Source organism: Garra rufa, chromosome 1 (assembly GCF_049309525.1).
Source record: "Garra rufa chromosome 1, GarRuf1.0, whole genome shotgun sequence".
Classification (NCBI taxonomy): Eukaryota; Metazoa; Chordata; class Actinopteri; order Cypriniformes; family Cyprinidae; genus Garra; species Garra rufa.
Window position 1 is genome coordinate 19,961,975 of NC_133361.1, and position 20,239 is coordinate 19,982,213.

General features: G+C 35.7%; 2 protein-coding genes across 2 annotated transcripts; one reads left to right on the top strand and one right to left on the bottom strand.

Moving 5' to 3' along the window:
* Positions 1-271: 271 nt before the first annotated feature.
* LOC141343747 (zinc-binding protein A33-like) lies at positions 272-3,601 on the bottom strand. Its single transcript, XM_073848386.1, has 6 exons — positions 3,206-3,601; positions 2,996-3,091; positions 1,234-1,464; positions 1,130-1,152; positions 929-1,047; positions 272-787 (listed from the first exon to the last, which is right to left on the bottom strand). Exons 1-6 carry the CDS (start codon positions 3,599-3,601, stop codon positions 303-305), a joined length of 1,350 nt encoding a protein of 449 aa, XP_073704487.1. The 3' UTR covers positions 272-302.
* A 5,243-nt stretch (positions 3,602-8,844) lies between these two features.
* Positions 8,845-16,778, top strand: LOC141295133 (lipopolysaccharide-induced tumor necrosis factor-alpha factor homolog). The gene is made up of 3 exons (XM_073826399.1): positions 8,845-9,091; positions 15,338-15,485; positions 16,673-16,778. The coding sequence occupies exons 1-3, from the start codon at positions 8,845-8,847 to the stop codon at positions 16,776-16,778; spliced, it is 501 nt and encodes a 166-aa protein (XP_073682500.1).
* Positions 16,779-20,239: the final 3,461 nt, after the last annotated feature.

Sequence of the window (20,239 nt, forward strand, 5' to 3'; positions counted from 1 at the left end):
GCGGCCATCTTATATACCCGTATGTACGGGGCGTGGCCGGCGCGCACGTCCACTCGCCAATTTGCAATTGGCCTTTTTATATAAGGCTCAGAGATGATCGGTCTCTCGGGCGAGATCCCATGTAACGTCTCCGTTCCCTCCTTCAGGGAACGTGGGTTACCTTCGTAACCTAGACGAATCGTTACTTAAGTTCAAACACTCTTTTCAGATCAACAGCACTCTTACTCATGTAATATAGATTAAATATTGGAAACATGACAACTGGAAAAGATGAAAGCTGGAAGATCCAGGTGTAACATTTACTAAATTTTGTACGGCAAGATCCTCAGAGAGGAAGCCGCTTCAAAGAAAGGAAAGACAGTGTCAGTGAATGTAGTTGTGAATGTGTGTAGATGTGTGTTAGTTACAGCATCAAAGAATGACACCATTCCTCTGTCATAGTCCAGATCAACACTCACACACTCAAGGTCCTGTTTAACAGGAAAACCAGACCGTTCAAACAGTCCATACTGCACACTCCACACATTAGTGTCAAAGAACTCACGTCCCTTCCTTTGGTTCGATGCTGTAGTTAATCCAAGAATCCAGTATGAATTCCCTTTTACCTCCACATTCCAGCTGTGTGTTCCTGAGTTAAATCCCTCTGAACCCAGAACACAGACACACTGATCAAATCTCTCTGGATTATCAGGAAGCGGTTGTTTGTTCCAGCGGTCTTTCAGACTGGTCAGATCATCAGACAGGACGAGCCCTGGATGAGCCGTGTTAGGATCCAGAATCACAGGAGCTGATGAGACACAATCAACAAATGCTTTTATTCTGAATTATGACACTCATCCTGATCAAGGACAGCAAAGATGTTATAAATATTCCAGAGTGTGTCATTTCCAGTGTAATGTTTAAGAGCACAGATCTACACCAGACTCACTGTATTGGAGATAGTCCAACAAACTTCTCCAGATTCTGAATGGCAGGTTGCTCAAGTAACGTGGCACATGAATCAAAGCTCCAGAAGGCGTCTGTGGATCCGGCTGTGAGGTCTGGACACTGGAAGAACATTCAGGAGTCAGAACTGCAGTGGATTTGGCTTCAGAAGCAGAAAAACCACAGACTCCAGCAGATCACTCACCTTTCCATTGAGACTGGCAACATCTGCAGAACAAACACACAATTTATCATCAACATCTCAATCAATCATTAACCAATTAATCAGTCCATGATCTGAAATCAGACCTTTAGAAAGCAGACGTCATTGGCTTTCATCATCTCCTCCATGTCTTTGATTTTGTTTGAAAGAGCTGAGATGTGTCTGTTGATCTCCTCCAGCTTCTCCTCCATCATCTGCTTCTTTTGCTCCTCTTCCTTCCTCAGTGCAGTGATTAAAGCTGCTTCTCCATCTCTGAGAAACTGATGAAGCTTCTCAAGCTGCTGTTTAATCTGATGCTGTGTGTGTTCAGCTTGAGACTGAAATCATACCACATTCACTTTAATCATCTCAATCAACATATTTATTCTGAATTTCTTATACTTAAACAGGGGGCAAACAGTAATTACAAGAGACTACTTTCATGTCTGTATGTTCTAGTACTGAGATATGGCCCATTTGTTTCGTTTTTTATTATTATTTTTTTTGTGGTTGCTAGCGTGCTTTATGTAAAATAAAAGGTTCTTCACAAGGCCACAGAAGAACCTTTTTGTCAAAATGGTTCCATAAAGAATCTTTAACATCTGAAGAACCTTTTTGTTTCACAAAAGGTTATTTGTGGAGAAAGAAGGTTCTCCTGAATATAAAAGGGTAAGAAAGAGGTGGTTCTTTAAAGAACATTTGACCGAATTGTTCTTTGTCGAACCAAAAATGAGGGTGACAAAAAACCTAAGACTGAGAAAATCGTCTTTAAAGCTGTCCAAATTAAGTTCTTAGCAATGCATAATACCAATCCCAAAAAAAGTTTTGATGTATTAATGGAAGGAAATGTACAAAATATTGTGATGGAACATGATCTACTTAATATCCTAATGATTTTGGCATAAAAGAAAAATCGAAGATTTTGACCCACATCATTTTGGCCATTACTACAAATATGCCTGTGTTACTTAAAGGAGTAGTTTACTTTCAGAACAATTTATGTGATCAAGCCAAGGAAGAAGGGTTTTATCTAGCAAAATGATCGGTTATTTTCTAAAACATTTATAATTTATATACTTTTTAATATCAACATAGAGTACACACAGAGCTATACAAGATTAGCATTTGAGGTTAAAAAGTACAGAAATTTAGATTTTTTTTTTTTTTTAGAAAATAATCAATCGTTTTGCTAGATAAGACCCTTCTTTCCTCAGCTGTGATCGTTTAGAGCCATTTGAAGCTGCATTTTGGAAGTTCAAACTCGGGGGCATAGAAGTCCATTATATGGAGAGAAGTCCTAAAATGTTTTCCTCAAAAAAACATAATTTCCTCACAACTGAAAAAAGAAAGACATGCACATCTTGGATGACAAGGAGGTGAGTACATTATCTGTCAATTTTTGTTATGAAAGTGAACTACTCTTTTAAGAATGTTTTTGTGGTCCGGGGTCACATGTATTACATATATTGCTGTCCATTTAAAACGAAGAGAAAATGTAATGTGTCTTTAGAGTAGTTGAAATCCTGCCTATGAGTGAATGTACGAAGCTTAAACAAGAGTGCGCCAATTTATCTTTCAATAATAGCAATAAATAATAATAAATAAATAATAAATAAATAATAATTCACCCACAACTACCGTCTAAACATTTTTGGCACATTTAGGGACTGGGAAACAACTGATGACGGCACGGTTTAATATTTGGTTTCACAATCAGCGGAAAAGGGCGTTTTCATAATTCTTGTTATATTTTTGGTTTTGAGAAAACAAACAAACAAAAAAAGACTGAAAACGAAAAAAGCCGTTGTCTTATATACACATATTGATACCCCACTTCCCATTCAAATAATTGACGAGACTGATCCTCACCTTGATGTGTTGAACCGTTTTCTCAAATTCTCCTTTAATGTTCTCTTTGTGTTTAAGTTTCGCTTGTAAGGATTTTAGCGCTGTATCTAGCTTCTCCTAAAATTCAACAACATGAAAATACAGCGGTATAAAACCCCCTGATGCTGCATGATATAAAATTGTATGTGATAATGAAGCAAACTTAAATAGAGAAACTTTAATTTATCTTACCTTACATGATGAAACCACTTCACTGATTGGTCTGAATTTGTGGTTGTCGTGTGTTTGTGAATCTCTGCACACTAAACACACAGGCTGTTCGTCGTTGAGGCAAAAGAGTTTGAGTTTCTCGCTGTGCAAACCGCACATCTCCTCAGACGTTGATAAAGGGGTCTCATTCTTCTCCTTCAGGAACGACTCGCACAAGTTCTTTAACACGAGATTAGTTGGAGGATCATCTTTTGAAGATCTTCTCATGCAGATAGGACACTCAAGGGTTTCCTTGGTTCTCCAGAACTGCTGAATACACTCTTTACAGAAACTGTGACTACATGATAAAACAACAGGATCATTGAAGATTTCATAACACACGGGACAGTTAAGTTCTTCTTCAAATAGTGACTCCATCTTCACTCTATGAGCTCCAACAATCTAACTTTACTTTCACTTTCGGCATGATGTATTTAAAGTTTCATTTCTTTCTAAACTGATCACTTACATTTTTTTTTTTGCTTTTGTCAAGACAATAGTAATATGGGTAAACAAAATGCGTTCAAAATGAACACATGATAAAACATTGATTAAAAAAAAGAAACAAGGCACTTATTCGCTATTATTTCTTATTCAGTTTAACCAATAGGTGGTGACAAATGAGCCTTATTTGATGTGAGCAAATCAATGAATCATTAACTCAAATGGTATGTGTAAAAAGTCGTTCACGACCTATTCAACGACAATGGATGTGAACTGAAACAGTTTGTTTACGTAGAAGTTTAGCATAGCAAATATATCCAGGCTGGCGTGGCCCACGATTTACTGTACTAGAGAGTGTGTTCATTTTAAGTGTGTCTTGCACTTCATTTATGACTTATGAATGAAGTGTAAGTGGCAGTCTAAAATGAACCAACTCTCTAGTACAGATTAAGTTTACAAAATAAAGTTATTGTGTAATTGCTGTGGCCAATTTTAAATATTTAAAGGATAAATGTTTAAACATAAAAAAACTGTACACTTTTAAAAATAAAGGTGCTTCACGATGCCATAAGATAATCTTTTTTGTCTAAATGGTTACATAAAGAACCTTTAACATCTGAAGAACCTTTCTGTTTCACAAAAGGTTCTTTGTATGAAAGGCAAGGCAAGGCAAGGCAATTTTATTTCTAAAGCACGTTTACAACAGCGACTGCTGACCAAAGTGCAAAGAAGGTTCTCAGATTATAAAAATGCAAGAAAGAGTTGGTTCTTTAAAGAATCTGTGACTGAATGGTTATTTGTGGAACCAAAAATGGTTCTTCTATGGCATCGCTTGAAAAACCCTTCAAAGGATCTGTAATTTTAAGAGTGTAGGCTACATATATAAATTGATATTTAACCTATATGGGCAAACTCGCTGATATCGCTCACCTTGTCTCTAGTGTCCGTCTGCTGGAAAGTATCCATTACAGAACAAAAGGAGGCTCTTGGAGGACCACAGTTCTGTTCCAACACACACATCTGTAGTTTTCAAGTCATTCTGAACACTTTGATTACTTTGGGCCAGGTGTGTTTACAGTTTTTCTCAATTGCTAAAACACTATAACCAGTCTTTTGAACTAAAATTTCAAAACTATAACGCCATTTTTGAAAAAGCACACCCATTTCCCTAAACAATAAACACTATTCCCTGCTTTGACACATGAGTTATATTTGGTGAACTGTTACTTCAAAACTCTACACACAAATCCCTACATTTCTCAGTGCTTACACCATGTGGTCATTTAGAAAGCACAAGCATTCAATATTGTTCACTCAAGTCTGCGAAGTTTGAGCTCAATTAGCACACAATTACCCAAGTGGAAACACTAGGAGTCAAAATTTAGCACACACCAATCAGAACCTTCGATGGAGATAAAAGGATAAACGTTTTTCTCAGTCACTTTGGTGCATTTCTCAGATCAGAAATGAAATATACATTTGTCTGCAGTTTCCTACATTATCAGTTGCTATTGTCATGTTGCTCAAAATGTATTATATACTGTAGTTCTCTGTGCAATAGTCTTACCCCTCAAAACATCAAGTCATTAGCTCATCATATAAATCATTACCTAAATGCAAAATTTTTGATCTAGTTGTCCTAAACTGTCAATCATATATTCTACACATTTCTATTAGACTTTTTGTAAATTTGCCATGAATTATTCAATTGAATCTTGACTTTCGGTAATGAAGATAATATAGATAACCAATGATAAAGCAGTTCTCTGAAATAGATCAAAGGTACAGCTTATGAACCTTCCATTGGAAAGCATATATAGACAGAGGACAACACAGGAGTTACAAATTCTGACAGTGGACTTTCTTATTTTTATTTTCACCTTTGTGCCCATATTTCTTTCTTTTCTGTTTCACAATGACGTTGTGTGCTTTTATTTATTTTTTTTTTATTTTTTTTGTCAGACCACTAGTACAAGTGTAACTGTGAATCCTATCCAGTCTTTTTCAATCAATATCCCACATACAGTAATGTGTAATTTTGAAGAGGAAGAGTAGGAGGTGAAAGAGGAAGAGGAGGAGAAGAAGGAGGGCGATGACGACAACAACATGGAAGAGACAGAGGAAGAGCAAGGGCAAGAAGACAAGCAGTCTCATATATTTTAGTTGATGAGTGCCAGGGTTGGATCGGGCATGCAAGAGGATTTGACCCCTGCTGCCTGGCCAGGGCTAATTTAGCCTGTGATGCTGAAGAGGTTCTTTGGCCTGTCCCAGACCAAAGACAGGATGCTGGGCAGAATAATTATTTTGTTGTTTTTTGCTGTTTTGTACTGTACTCTACAGTACATTAAATTAAGGAATAAAACACTTGCAAAGGAATAGATTTGTTGTGTTCATCATGTGAAAAGTTTTTTATTTGTATTGTTTTTGTTGTGTTGTTTTGAATTTATCTCATCAGTGTGTAAAACTGTGTTGTAGTGTGTGTGTTTTTGAGGATTTGTGACTCATGTCTGAAAGCAAAGTTTGGTTTTTCAGCAAGATTGAATTGTTTTGAGTGGAGAGCTTCATTTTGACCTCAGTATAGGAAGTTTGGGGAAATGAGTTAGGAGTTGTGGATTTGTGTTTAGAGTTTCGCAAATAAGAGGCATCATTTCAAGAAATGTGTTTAAGCAATTGAGAAAAACTGTAATTAGGGTTGGAGCTAAACTCTGGAAGACAGTGGCCCATGGAGATGCTCAGACTCCTCCATCACAATCTCTTTCTTCCTGGATTTACTGCTTTATCATGATTCATGACCAAAACCTTCTGTTATCCCTTGTAATTCAGTGTATTCAAGCTGCTTTGTAATTTTACGTCATTATTTTACCAAATATTGAAACCAGAACAGACAATTGTTTATGGAATAGGAAACACATACATCTATCCATTGATAGTAGTAGTCACAATCTCAACCTGTAACCAACATATTTGGGGGATATAATATTCATAAATTAGTTTCGACAAAGAACCCATTTGTGGTGCAAACCACTGAAAAGACATTTTATGACCATGTTAAGAACATCTATGTATCTATGTATCTAAGTTTAGCAGCTGGCTTAAAATGGTAAGTTAAATCAACTTAAGTCATTTAAACTCACAAGTTAAATCAACTAATTTTTATTGTAATAAGTTAAAATGACTTGTAGTTTTAAGCTGATTTAACTTAAAAACATAAGGCAGCTGCTGAACGTAGGTTTTTAAGTTAAATCTGGTGAAACTTTTTACAGTGTATGTATGTATGTATCTATCTAGACACACAGGCACATAAGTGTAAAAATAGTTGTGCTAAAACAAATGAAGTCTATAAAAAGATTCAAAATACAGTATATTTTTCTTAAGATCACTAATCACTACATTTACTTCTTTTGGCAATTCTTCGTCATCGACCAGTTTGTGAATGCAAAGCTATTCAAACAACTCTTGCACGCAGCAAAACTAATGGCACGACAAGGCTCAAGAAAACCAAACAATTGCATATAAGCATGAATACATCAGAACATGGGCAGGTCATTTAAAGCCAGTGGTCTGCAGTAGGACAGAAGAATCACTTATAAAACAAATTAAACATAAAAGCCAAAATGCAGATGATGCACAAAAAATACATATACTGTACTGTATATATGTGATAGAATCCTTCTGGATGAAATTCACCACTACAGGCATTTCTGTGCCTAGATAGACCAAGTTTGATTGATTGAATGAATTTATTTAGCCACCAAATAACACTCTCAGAGGTTGAAGCCGTCATCGGAAGTGTATTTGGCTTTGGTTTGGTTTAAAACCTCCTCCCTTTTTGCCTCTACTCCTTACCCTCCTCTAGAACTCATACACACCCTTTTCTCCTTTTCCTGAACTCAGTTTCATCTGGTCTCCAAGGAAATACAACATCCAACCTCAAACTTCTGACCTCTCATTCCTGTAGGTAAGTTGGTCTGGAAGTAGATTAAGAGATAAAGAAGATACAGAAGAGATAAATCTGTGAAACTTTTGCTGGTTTTGAGCAAAGGCAATTAGATATAATATAATGAATAAGAGGTAACAGGTATGACAGTTAGTCTATATCCAATGATTCAATGGTGCATTGTCAGCTATTCCTTATATAATTATACATAACACAATGTTGCATTAAAATTGAAAATTGATTCACCATCTGTGGCCGAGAGCTATGTTTTTGCCTCTGTTTGCATATTGTTTGTGTAAATGACAAAATAGCCATGCTATTAAACTCTAGCAAGTCTAATGAAAGGTAATCCATGACTTTGTCTGTAAGACTCAGTAACTAGTCTGTAAGAGTTGGTTTTTGCAACAGTGTTCCTGAATTGGTATTTCATTAAAAAACACATTGTAAGTAAATTTGTAGCTTTCCTGTCTGTGCTCTAGGGTCCATTTCAACAACCATTTGTCCCATCAGAAACACTGCCACAAACAAAGGCAGGTTATATCAGTTTGTTCAATTTTCAGCAGATTCTCACAATATGAATAATACAGAACGTTTTTTATGCCTAATCATGACCCTGCACCACAAAACCAGTCTTAAGTAGCGTGGGTATTTTTGTAGCAAAAGCCAAAAATACATCGGATGGGTCAAAATTATAGATTTTTGTTTTATGCCAAAAATCATTAGGGTATTAAGTCAAATATTTTCCTATCCTGTCAAACCATACATCAATGGAACGCTTATTTAAATTGATATTTACTATTTGTGGTCCAGAGTCACACATAATAGTTTTACTCTTAGGGACTCGACAACCTTTCAAACTTGTAAATGAGGTGAAAAATTCTGTGTTTGGAAATCTCAATTTGGTTTTCAAATGGAAGAGGCAAGCTCTACAACTTAGATCTTACAAGTCATAGACCAGTTCCTGGTCTTGATGATGCGGTGGAAAATGGTCTGTTTCCATGACCAAAAGGAAAAGCAGTGCAACATACTTTACAAACAGAACATTTCCATCTCGTAACGAAATTTGTATGGACTGTGGAGATTTGAATGAGTCTTGTCAACATTTTTTTTGCTGGCATTTGCATTGGGACTCGAGTAGTCCTCACACCTACTGTAAAACAACCGTGAGGCTCACCTGCAACTTCTGTGTGCTTCTGTTACGTCTTATTGTTTTCTTGTTTAAGGAACTACAAATACGGATATGGCCGGAGAAGCCGATTTGGATGATTTGGAAACGGTGGAATATCTGGAGGATATTGAGGAAATGGATGATATAGAGGCTTCGAAAGCCATTGAATCTCTCGTATCGGCTCCACCCTACCCAGGCCCTCCAGCAGATTACATAGGAAAGGAAATGACCCACAACCCAGGATACAATCCATATCCCAATATTAATATAGCATACAGCTCATACCCAGAACCAGGAGTTAATCCAAACTATCAGGGAGGTATGTTTCTTCTGATAAACCTCAGTTTAATAGGTTGCTTGTTGGTGCATTTCTTAAGCGTCAAGTTATGGCCGCACCTTCTCAGCAACAAGTTGTGTTCATGTCATTCATTTCCTAAAAAGTGTGTGTTGTTCCTGGTCAAAAATAACTGACCACAAAATAGAACTTATAAATGCCTTGCTATGCTGTATTATTATCAATATTGACCAAATACATTATTATTCATGAGAAGGTGTGGCCATTATATTCACACAAGCATTTGAGTCGTTGCTTGATCATATCAGACACACATGAATATGATATGAACCTTCATACTCAAAGAATACTGATGTTAAAGACACTAAATCCAAAAGCATCTGACATTTTGGCACTTGTTGAGGAAATTGCTCTTAGGATCGTAATATCCAAGAAATCGTTTTCTTGTTTCTGCTCCTCCTGCCATCTCATGTTGATGTCTACACTCTTAAAAACAAAGGTGCTTCACAATGCGATAAAGAACCTTTTTTGGTTTCCATAAAGAACCTTAAACATCTGAAGAACCTAACTGTTTCATAAAAGTTTTTTGTGGCAAAAGAAGGATCTACAGATTATAAAAAGGTAAAGAGATGATTCTTTAAAGAACCTTTGACTGAATGGTTCTTTGTGGAATCAAAGTTGGTTATTCTATGCTTTCGCTGTAAAGAACTAAAAAAAGCACCTTTATTTTTAAAGAGTGTAGTAATAACAGTAATATGGTTTCAGTGTTTGTTAATATACTATAATCACTCAAAATAACATTTTGATCGCATGATATACAATGGCATGTTGACAACTGAGCTGAATTATGGTTGTTTGAATCTCGAAAGGCTTTACTGCTTAAAAATCTTTTTCTGCAGCTCCAAATCAAGGGATATATCCTCAAATTAACAGTAAGTTGCTGTTTTTAATTGTCAAACTGTGGAAAAGTAGTAGAAAAGTATCACTTGTGTATTGTCAATCACTGGTATTTGTGCAATGAAACTCTTTTTAAATGTTTTCAAAGGTTCAAACCCTGGGATGTATCCTCGAGTGGCAAGTAAGTTTTTAATTATCAATCTCAAACAGTTATTACACTCTTAAAAATAAAGGTGCTTTAAAGGGTTCTTCAAGCGATGCCATATGTGACCCTGGACCACAAAACCAGTCATAAGGTTAAATTTGACAAAACTGAGATTTGTTAGGATAGGACAATATTTGACTGAGATACATCTATTTGAAATCAGAAATCTGAGGATGCAAAAAAAATAAAAAAGACTGAGAAAATCACCTTTAAAGTTGTCCAAATTAGGTTCTTAACAATGCATATTACAAATCAAAAATTACATTTTGATATGTTTACAGAAGGAATTTTACAAAAAATCTTCATGGAACATGAACTTTACTTAATTTCTTAATGATTTTTGGCATAAAAGAAAAATAAAAAAATTTGACCCATGCAATGTATTTTTGGCTATTGCTACAAATATACCCCAGCGACTTAAGACTGGTTTTGTGCTCCAGGGTCACATATAGAAGAACCATTTTTGGTTCCACAAAGAACCATTCAGTCAAAGGTTCTTTAAAGAACCATCTCTTTCTTACATTTTTATAATCTGAAGAGCCTTCTTTTGCCATAAAGAACCTTCTGTGAAACAGAAAGCTTCTTCAGATGTTAAAGATTCTTTATGGAACCATTTAGACCAGTGTTTCTCAACGGGGGCGGTACCGCCCCCCAGGGGGCGTTGGGAGAGCCTCGGGGGGCGCTGAAAGCAATAATTTTGAAAGGGGGGCGCTGAGGTGGTTTTGGGGGGCGTTTGGTTAAGACGAGTTTAAACCGAATAAGTTTGAGCTAAAATTTGCAGAAGAAAATGGTCTGCCACATCCTAATGCCATTTCTACACTGGATGCATCAAAGCGCACTTTCTGTACCTATTTGTCAACTTGTCTGCAGCATAAGCGCGCGGAATGCGTTTACTGTAGCGCTCGCGCTCAGTTACTGAATGACTCATTATAACTGGATCTACGTGCTTTAACGCAACTTGTTGCGCCTTTCGCGGCCAGTGTAGCAGTGTTAAGGTCATTGCACACTGTGTCCGAAATTTTCGTATACGTTATTTCGTATTCGTAATCCTAAAAATTCGTCACGCACAGAAACCTTGCACACTGAGTCCGACGAAATAGAACGATGTTGTCCACTCTCTTCTTAAAAAGAGAAACAGATACAGAGGAGTGAGGGAATACTTTTAAGGCGCACCTACTTATTAATGAACTGCAGGATTATCCCGGGTGATTCAGAGTTTATTTCAGGATGTCAGTAATCGTTGATGCTTTGCTAGCATTACTGGAGCCACATAATATAAAGAAGACCACTAATTTTTGCGAACTCAGCGTACAAGGACCTTCACAGTGCTTTGTGCTGCGAGACAAAGTGAATGAACTTGACAGACGCAATTCTGGATTTTGGCGTTCGCTTGTACGGTGGCTCTGAACTGTCAAAACACCTCTCAAAATGCTTGCTACAGATGCGAAAAACGCAAAAAATCAAACCCGATCAGCAATTTTTTATGACAGACGAAAAATGTGGAGGCAGTGTGCAAGTGTGATTAACATAACGTGAGGTATTTATTTTTTAACGTGCGAAAAATTTGGACTCAATGTGTGCAATGACCTTAAGTGTTAGCTGGCTGCTAGTTTACAATAGTCACGGTCAAGCATGAGATTTTTCTTGTTTAGAAAAAAAAATAATATGAAAGCTTTTTGTTTGCCAAATGATTTAAATGCCAAATTTTTAGAGAATGTATTCAAAGCTCACAAATAATAGCCCAGCCTAATTTTTACTGCACGTTGCTTTTTTGCTCCTTGGGAAACTAATGATAATGATATTTCAAGCCCAGTCAAATCAAATATGTCATGAATGTCATGTGGCATTCAATTACATATATTTGAAATAAAAGTATGTACGGGCTAATGTGGGCTATTATATTTGGGTTTAGATAGGTTACATGCTTTTAAAATAGCCTATATATTATAAATAAAATATACATTACTATTAAAAAAGGCAAATAAGATTTTTTAATGGATGAATAAACAAAGGTTGCATTTGTTTGTTTTAAAAAAAAAATACCATTAAAAAAGCTTTTTTAATTGAATATATTTTAAATGTGTTTTCCTCTTATGCTAAGCTTCATTACTCTAGCTTTCAGTGTCACATGATCTTTCAGAAATCATGCTGAATGCCATAAAATCAAGAATATGTGATCTCTTTAACATTTATTTAATTGACTGAAGTACAAAGAAACAAATTCCAGTGTTTACACTGGCCAACATATTTTTGTTAATATAAACAAATTTTGAGCCACGATCTAGCTTTGCTTGCAAAGACTGAGAAGCTCCTTTTATACCCAAAGATGATCCCCTCACCTATTACCAATTCACCTGCCTCCTGTCAACTGTTTCAAAACAGATTAGCTTATTCTATAACCTTTTCACTTTTATTATAATTGTTTTGAAGTGTGTTGCACTTTTGTGACTTTTCTTTTCTTTGTAATGTTGTCAATTAAATAAAAGTTAAATAGAATTAACAAATCATAGATTTTATCATTTTACAAAACATCCCAACTTTTAGTGTTGTACTTAGTTTTCTTTAAGGTATTTGTAAGAAAACTTTTAAATATATAAATATAATATATATATAAAAATTGTGAAATATAGTAAAGTAGAGTTTACATTTCTTCCATGCATGTGTAAATGTGGTATTACCCACAAAATTAACCATGTCTACTATCTCAGAAAAAAGGGAATTCAATATATTCTCAAAAAGCAGGGTATTTTCCAAGGGATTTTTTTTTTTTTTTACTTAAAGCTAATTGAAAATATCCAAACATAGCACAGCAGTAAAAAGGGTGTTCAAGAGTTCCAGAAATGGAAGAACAAACTAAAATCACTTATGTAAAAATTTCCTTTTGGATATGTTCTAAACAAGAATTTATTTAGTCTTTTTAAATTTGGGGCAATAAAGTATATCAGCATCACAAAAATACTGAAGCTGTAGCAATGAAAATCACCAATTTGCTTAAAAACCGCAAATGAATGTTATTAATGTTTTTTTAATATATATACTTTACTGTAAAAAAAAATGATCAATTCAATGCATCCTTAAATTAATTTCGTAAAAATTGTAATGACCCCATACATATGAATTGCTATAAATATAATAACAGTCCTATTATAAACACAAAATACTAATTACAATCAGTTTTAATATTCATTGAGGACAATTAGACTATGATTTATTTGATGGGGGGCGGTGAGGGACCTGAATAATGGGTAGGGGGGCGCTGGACCAAAAAAGGTTGAGAACCACTGATTTAGACAAAAAGGTTCTTCTACTTCAGAGGTCTCAAACTCAATTCCTGGAGGGCCGCAGCTCTGCAGATTCTAGCTCCAACCAGGTCCAGATCACACCTGTTTGGAAGTTTCTAGTAATCCTGAAGACCTTGATTAGCTGGATCATATTCTGTTTGATTAGGGTTGGAGCTAAACTGTGCAGAGCTGTGGTCATCCAGGAATTGAGTTTGAGACCAGTGTTCTACTACATTGTGAAGCACCTTTATTTTTAAGAGTGTATCCCCCAAATTACTTAATGCTGTTTTATCTATTGTCAGTCACTGATGTCAGCGCAATAACACCCTATTTTCTTTTTCTAAAGGTCCAACCCCTGGGATGTATCCTCAAACTAACAGTAAGTTACAGTATTCAGGTATTAAGCAGAACAGTACAGTTGATCAATCTCAGACACTTAGTTCAGTAGTCAAGCTTCAGAAATAACCAAAAAGAAAATTCCAAACCCATAAGATGTTGGTTAATATTCACAACAAAAATTAAGATTAGTGGTGGGCCGTTATCGGCGTTAATGTGCTGCGTTAACGCTAGATTCTTATTGGGCGATAAAAAAAATATCGCCGTTAATCTATTCTCAAAGTTGGGTTGGGAGCTGGGTCTATACTACGCAAGCTATGATGACTTTCACCTTGACATTTTAGCACAGATGTAGCCTATACCTAGCCGAATTGCACTGAACGAGTCTTCGAACCTATGTGTATAGCTACTGTGAAATTACCACATCAAAAGAGACGTGCTAACATGGATGCAGCTATGAAGCCGCCGGGTTTGCTTCAGGGCAGGTGCGTTGCTAGACCCTTTTTACTGGGGCACGTGCCCCAGTGACAATCTGCTGTGCCCCAGTAAAATCTCAAATTTGAGTTGTAATTTACTTTGATAATCCCGAAATAAAGACATAAAACTATATGCAACAACTGAATTGACGCTTATAAAAGCAACGCAGTTTAACGGAAAACTATGCACGCCGATATCCATGCCCGTGCACGTCTGTGTATTTAACTGCAACGCGCACTCGCACAGCCTTTTACGCAGAAGTACATGCAGTGTAGGAATAGTTATGGTAACACAAGTTTGTATAGTTAATTGTTTGTAAATGCAATTGTCAAACAGTTTGTGGTGCATTTTGGAAACAGGAGATGAGCCCCTGGTCTAATGCGCCACCTGGCTTGAGAAACCCGTTCTCAAAGACTTACTTCGGCAGAATTCAAATTAGCAATTTTTATCTAGATTAATTCTGAGATTACAGTGAGATTAATCTAGATAAAAAAAATATATCTATGCCCACCACTAATTAAGATATATAATAAAGCCTGAGCAGTTTCTGTTTCTCCACTTAAGTCCAGGTAACCAAAATTAAAGATACAAAAAGGCCATCAGGCATTGTAAATGAATCTATATTGAATCAAACTGTTTAATCCAAACAACCTGATTTCCTTTTACCATGTTTTTTGGATCAAGTATCGTTACCTAGACTTTCAAAAGATTGACAGAACCTCTCAGGTTTCTGTCAAGTCTTATGGGTTTGGAATGACGTAAGGGTTAGTAAATGATGACACAGATTTAATTTCAGGGTGAGTAATACTAATACTACATTCCATTCAAAGTTGTATGTGAGTTATTCAACTTGATATCTCAAACTTCCAAAACCCAATCCACAGCCTGATGTTTAAATAATAACGTATAAAGAAAGAAAATGGCAATGCTACTGATTAAGCTGTTTGACTGTCAATACAATTTCTCCTGGCAGCCAAAATGAGAAGGAGAAATTATGCTACACAATGGTGGAACTGATTCAGAAGCTTTTTTTTTTTTAATATGGATCATGTATTGTGTTTTTGTGCATTACAGCTGTAACAACCACAGTGATGCTCCCCAGCCTGCGTGATTTACCCGCTCAAACCATGTGCCCTCACTGTAAGCACCAAGTGATCACTATAACAGATCACTACTCTGGACTCATGGCCTGGCTGGCCTGTGGCTGTCTTGCCCTCATTGGGTAAACTTCCTACTTACACCTTTTTTTTCATAAAAATTACTATACACTCTTAAAAAATAACGGTTGGTTCCACTAAGAACCTTTAACATTCATTGAACACACTTTTCATCACACAAAAGTTTCTTAAAGATTTTTTAAATATTCTTCACAATGAGAAAAAAAATGGTTCATTAAAAGGTTCTTTCACAAATCAAAAAATGGTTTACTAAAAGGTTGTTTCAAGAACCAAAAATGGTTCTTCTATGGGATCACTTTAAAAACTCCCCTTTCAAACCTTTATTTTTAGGAGTATCTAACACTTTACACAGCTGAGTTACAGGAGAAGTTCACTTCCAGAATGAACAACATCTGATAATTTACTCACCCCCATGCCATCCAAGATGTCCATGTCTTTCTTTCTTCAGTTGCAAAGAAATTAAGTTTTTGAGGAAAACATTCAAATTTTCTCCATATAATGGACAATGGTGGCCAATGAAGCTTCACAGGGCTCTACATGATCCCAGCCAAGGAATAAGTGTCTTACCTTAAGAAACGATTGGTAAATTGGTACCCAAAAAAAAATAAAAAAATAAAAAAATAAAAGATTCATAACTTTGGTCCAAATCTTTGTTTCAAGAAGGTTGGGTAGGGTGAACTTTCTCTAACTTCAAAGTGCAACATCATTGTTTTACCTTCTATTGTAAAAGGGCAAATGACTTTCTTTGCACATTTGCTTTGTAAACACTGGGTCGGTACTTCCAAAATGCAAAATGAGCATTTGTGGTTAGAAAGTCTACAAAATTGTACTTTTTCTTAGAAAATGACAGCTTGTTTGGCTAGAAAAGACCCTTATTCCTTAGCTAGGATTGTGTAGAGCCCTTAAAGCTGCATTGGAACTGCAATTTAAACCTTTAACCAGTTTGGCACAAATGAAGTCCACTATGTGGAGAAAAATCCAGGAAAGTTTTCCTCAAAAATTTCTTTCGACTGAAGAAAGAAAGACATGAACATCTTGGACATGGGGTGAGTAAATTATCAGTAATTTTTTATTTATGTCATTGTAAATAAAACATTCTGTAAAGCATACACTTTTCTCTTGCAATATTGCAAGCGGACACCAAGAACACAGAGCTAGAGAGGAATAGCAGCAGTTAGTGAAAGTCAATAGGACAGACAGTGATTGATTGAGTTTCATGTCTGTTTTGCAGGTGCTGGCCGTGCTGTCTAGCACCTTTCTGGATGGATTCATGTAAAGATGTCGAGCATCGCTGCCCAAACTGCAACAACATCTTGTCTTTCTACAAGCGCCTGTAATCGGGATTCAAACATGTCCCATTTTAATGGGATCTAGTGGGTTTAAGACGAAAGAATGTGTCTGAATTTTATTTCACAGTACACTTAGACTACACAACGTTAAACACAGGTCTCTAAGAAAGTGATTTAAATAATTAACTTTATCACTTAACTGAATGTAACCATTATGACACAGGTAGTAAAACTATATGGTAAGTGTTTACATTGTATGGAATATTTATTTAAATGTGTACGAATATAAATATTGTATGAAATAGAATATTTAACAACTGCTTTAAAGCTTTACATTCAACTCTGGCTGTAAATGTAGATTGCAGTTATGTCTCAGATACTGTAGAGTATGAGCTTTTAGAGCAAATAAGCAAACTAACATAGCTCATGTCAGTCTGATGTTAACGTTAGTATATGTTACAACTTTTAACATTTATAAGCTTGTGGTGTAACATTATATTTCTATGACACGCAGATCTACTGTAATCTTCACTGCTTAACCAAAACATTTCATAACAATCCTCGCTTAAATGAAGGGTTTTAGGGTTAACAACTGTTATTATCATTAAATGAAGTTGATTAGATGGCAAACTAATGAAGTAAATTGTTCCTAAATTGAATTAGTGAACCTTACTGAAGTTACAAGTTTAATAGTCATTTCGATTCTACCAGTTTGTTGTTTTCTTTTCAAAAGTGAGATTTACAGGTCAGCCTTATTGAATAATCATTACATACATTTTTTTTACCTTCACAAAGAAAACAATACATGTTTCTTGGTGTCAAGAGACAAGAGAAGTTGGAATGCTCTGTATAAAAATTCAGGCTCTGAAATTGAAGAACAACTGTTTCAGTGAGGATTCATATGTAAACTTTAATGTAATTTGTACATCATTTACTTTGTAAATCCTACAACCAGTGAGAATAATTTGTCAGCAATGTTGTATCTAAAATAATTTTACATTCTATATTAAAATATATATATATATATATTCTACAACTGTGTGCCTGCAATCTGTACAAAAACCAATAGAGGGCGTAAACATCTTTAAAACCAAGTCGCTCTGTTGCACATATAAGGGAAACAGACGGTTACCATACTAAATTTTATATAGATATATAAATTAAATAATTAACCACATCTGTTGTGGTTTAATAATAGGTCATATTGTGATTTCAGTTTTATTTAAATGCATTGCCTGTCAAGAATGCATTGCAATGCACAAGCTCTGTAGAGTAAGTAACTGATTGACGTGGATGATATAATGATAAGCTTCACATCATCAGCTTCGAATTTAACCAGATGACTAAAAAACTGCTTTCAAATTATGAGAATGGTCAAAAAATGAAGTATCGTCTTGATTATTATCACTGTTCTCTTTCATTATTGCTCTGCGTAGTCCGCAAGGAAATTTTATCACCCGTTTTGGTGCCCCATAAAACCGTTATGATGGAAGGAGTGAAAGAGAAATGGTGGGGAGAGGCAGTGTGTGTTTGAGCCGTAAGGGGAATGGTGGCCACCACTCTGCCGCTTGCAATACTAATTAATCAAACTGTGTCAGGCAGAGAGGTGTAGAAAGGCGTGAGGTGAGAGAGATTACTGTGCCAGCAGACTCACACTGCTGAACCGGATGAACCCAGTGAACCAGACTCACGTCGGCCGATGCCGTACGAGCTGAAGATGGAGCGCAGGTGGCATTAAAGCAGATAAACAGGAGTGTTGAATGCCCTCATGACACTTAAGAGCTACCATATCCTAAGGGAGGATAACAAAGACTTCTAATGTCTTCCTGCCGGATACGTTTTTGAAACTTATTTAACTTATGTGACCCTGTACCACAAAACAATCTGAAAGCTGAATAAATAAGCCTTCCATTAATGTAGGGTTTGTTAGGATAGGACAATATTTGGCAGATTTACAACTTTTTGAAAATCTGTAATCTGAGGGTGCAAACAGATCAGAATATTGAGAAAATCACCTTTAAATGTGTCCAAATGAAGTTCTTAGCCATGCATATTACTAATCAAAAATGAAGTATATTTAAGATAGGACATTTACAAATTATCTTCATGGAACATTATCTTCACTTTCCTAATGATTTTTTGCATAAAAGAAAAATTGATAATTTTGTCCTTTTTTGGCTATTGCTACAAATATACCCGTGCTACTTAAAGGAGTAGTTCACTTTCAGAACAAAAATGTACAGATAATATACTCACCCCCTTGTCATCCAAGATGTTCATGTCTTTCTTTATTCAGTTGTAAAGAAATGATGTTCTTTGCGGAAAACATTTCAGGATTTCTCTCCATATAATAGACTTTTATGGTGTCCCCTAATAAATGCAGCTTCAAAGGTCTCCAAACGATCCCAGTTGAGGAAGAAGGGTATTACCTTGCGAAGCGATCAGTTTTTTTTAAATTTTTTTTTATTACAATTTATATACTTTCAAATGCTCATCTTGTCTAGCTCTGCGTGAACACTGCGTATTCCGGTTCAAGACAGTTAGGGTATGTTGAAAAACGCTCCAACTTCAAAATCGTCCTAAATCACTGCAGAAGTACTGACCCAGTTTTTACAAAGTGAACACGCAAAGAAGGTCAAACGGCCATTACAAAAAAAGGGTAAAACTGACATTTAGGATGATTTTAAAGTTGGAGGAGAAAATGAGATGGGAGTTTTGCAACATACCCTAACTGTCATGAACCAGAAAAGTTCACGCAGAGCTAGAGAAGACGAGCATTTGAGGTTAAAAATGTATATAAATTGTAAATATTTTTAGAAAATAACTGATTGTTTTACTAAATAAGATCCTTCTTCCTCAGCCCTTTTAAGCTGCATTTACTCGGGGACACCATAGAGGTCCATTATATGTGAAATCCTGATATGTTTTTCTCAAAAAACATAATTTCTTTTGACTGAAGAAAGACATGAACATCTTGGATGACAAGGGGTGAGTACATTATCTGTAAGATTTTGTTCTGGAAATGAACTATGTAGATGTGTAATATATGACCCTAGACCACAAAACCAGTCTTAAAGGATTAAGATTGATTTTGTGGTCCAGGGTCACATATCTACATTTTTACAAATAAGGGTTCTTTGATGTTGATGAATCCATTAAGAAACTTTAACATCCATGGAATCTTTTCATGGTACAGAAGGTTCTTTATAGTAATATAAAGAAAATATTATTACATTATTAAAAATGGATCTTTAAAGAACTGTCAACTGAAAGGTTCTTAGGAGAACCAAAATGTTTTTTTCTATTGCATTGCTTTATTTCTTATTTTTATTTTACAAACAACAGCAACCAGTCACATTTTCAGAGGTTTTAGTTCTAGAAGTTTTTCCTTTCATTTACTTTCTCAACACCGATTTTGTGCCACCACTAGACTTTCAGAAAAAAAAATCTCGAAATGTGCACAGATTTGCCAAGATGACAAAGTCAGCCATCAAAAGTTAGTATGAACT

Coding starts and splice junctions, on each gene's coding strand:
- LOC141295133 (XM_073826399.1), top strand. CDS start 8,845: ATGGCCGGAGAAGCCGATTTGGATGATTTGGAAACGGTGGAATATCTG. Junction 9,092..15,337: donor TAATCCAAACTATCAGGGAG/GTATGTTTCTTC, acceptor TGTGCATTACAG/CTGTAACAACCACAGTGATG. Junction 15,486..16,672: donor GGCTGTCTTGCCCTCATTGG/GTAAACTTCCTA, acceptor TCTGTTTTGCAG/GTGCTGGCCGTGCTGTCTAG.
- LOC141343747 (XM_073848386.1), bottom strand. CDS start 3,601: ATGGAGTCACTATTTGAAGAAGAACTTAACTGTCCCGTGTGTTATGAA. Junction 3,092..3,205: donor AAGTGGTTTCATCATGTAAG/GTAAGATAAATT, acceptor GTTGAATTTTAG/GAGAAGCTAGATACAGCGCT. Junction 1,153..1,233: donor ATGACGTCTGCTTTCTAAAG/GTCTGATTTCAG, acceptor TTTGTTCTGCAG/ATGTTGCCAGTCTCAATGGA.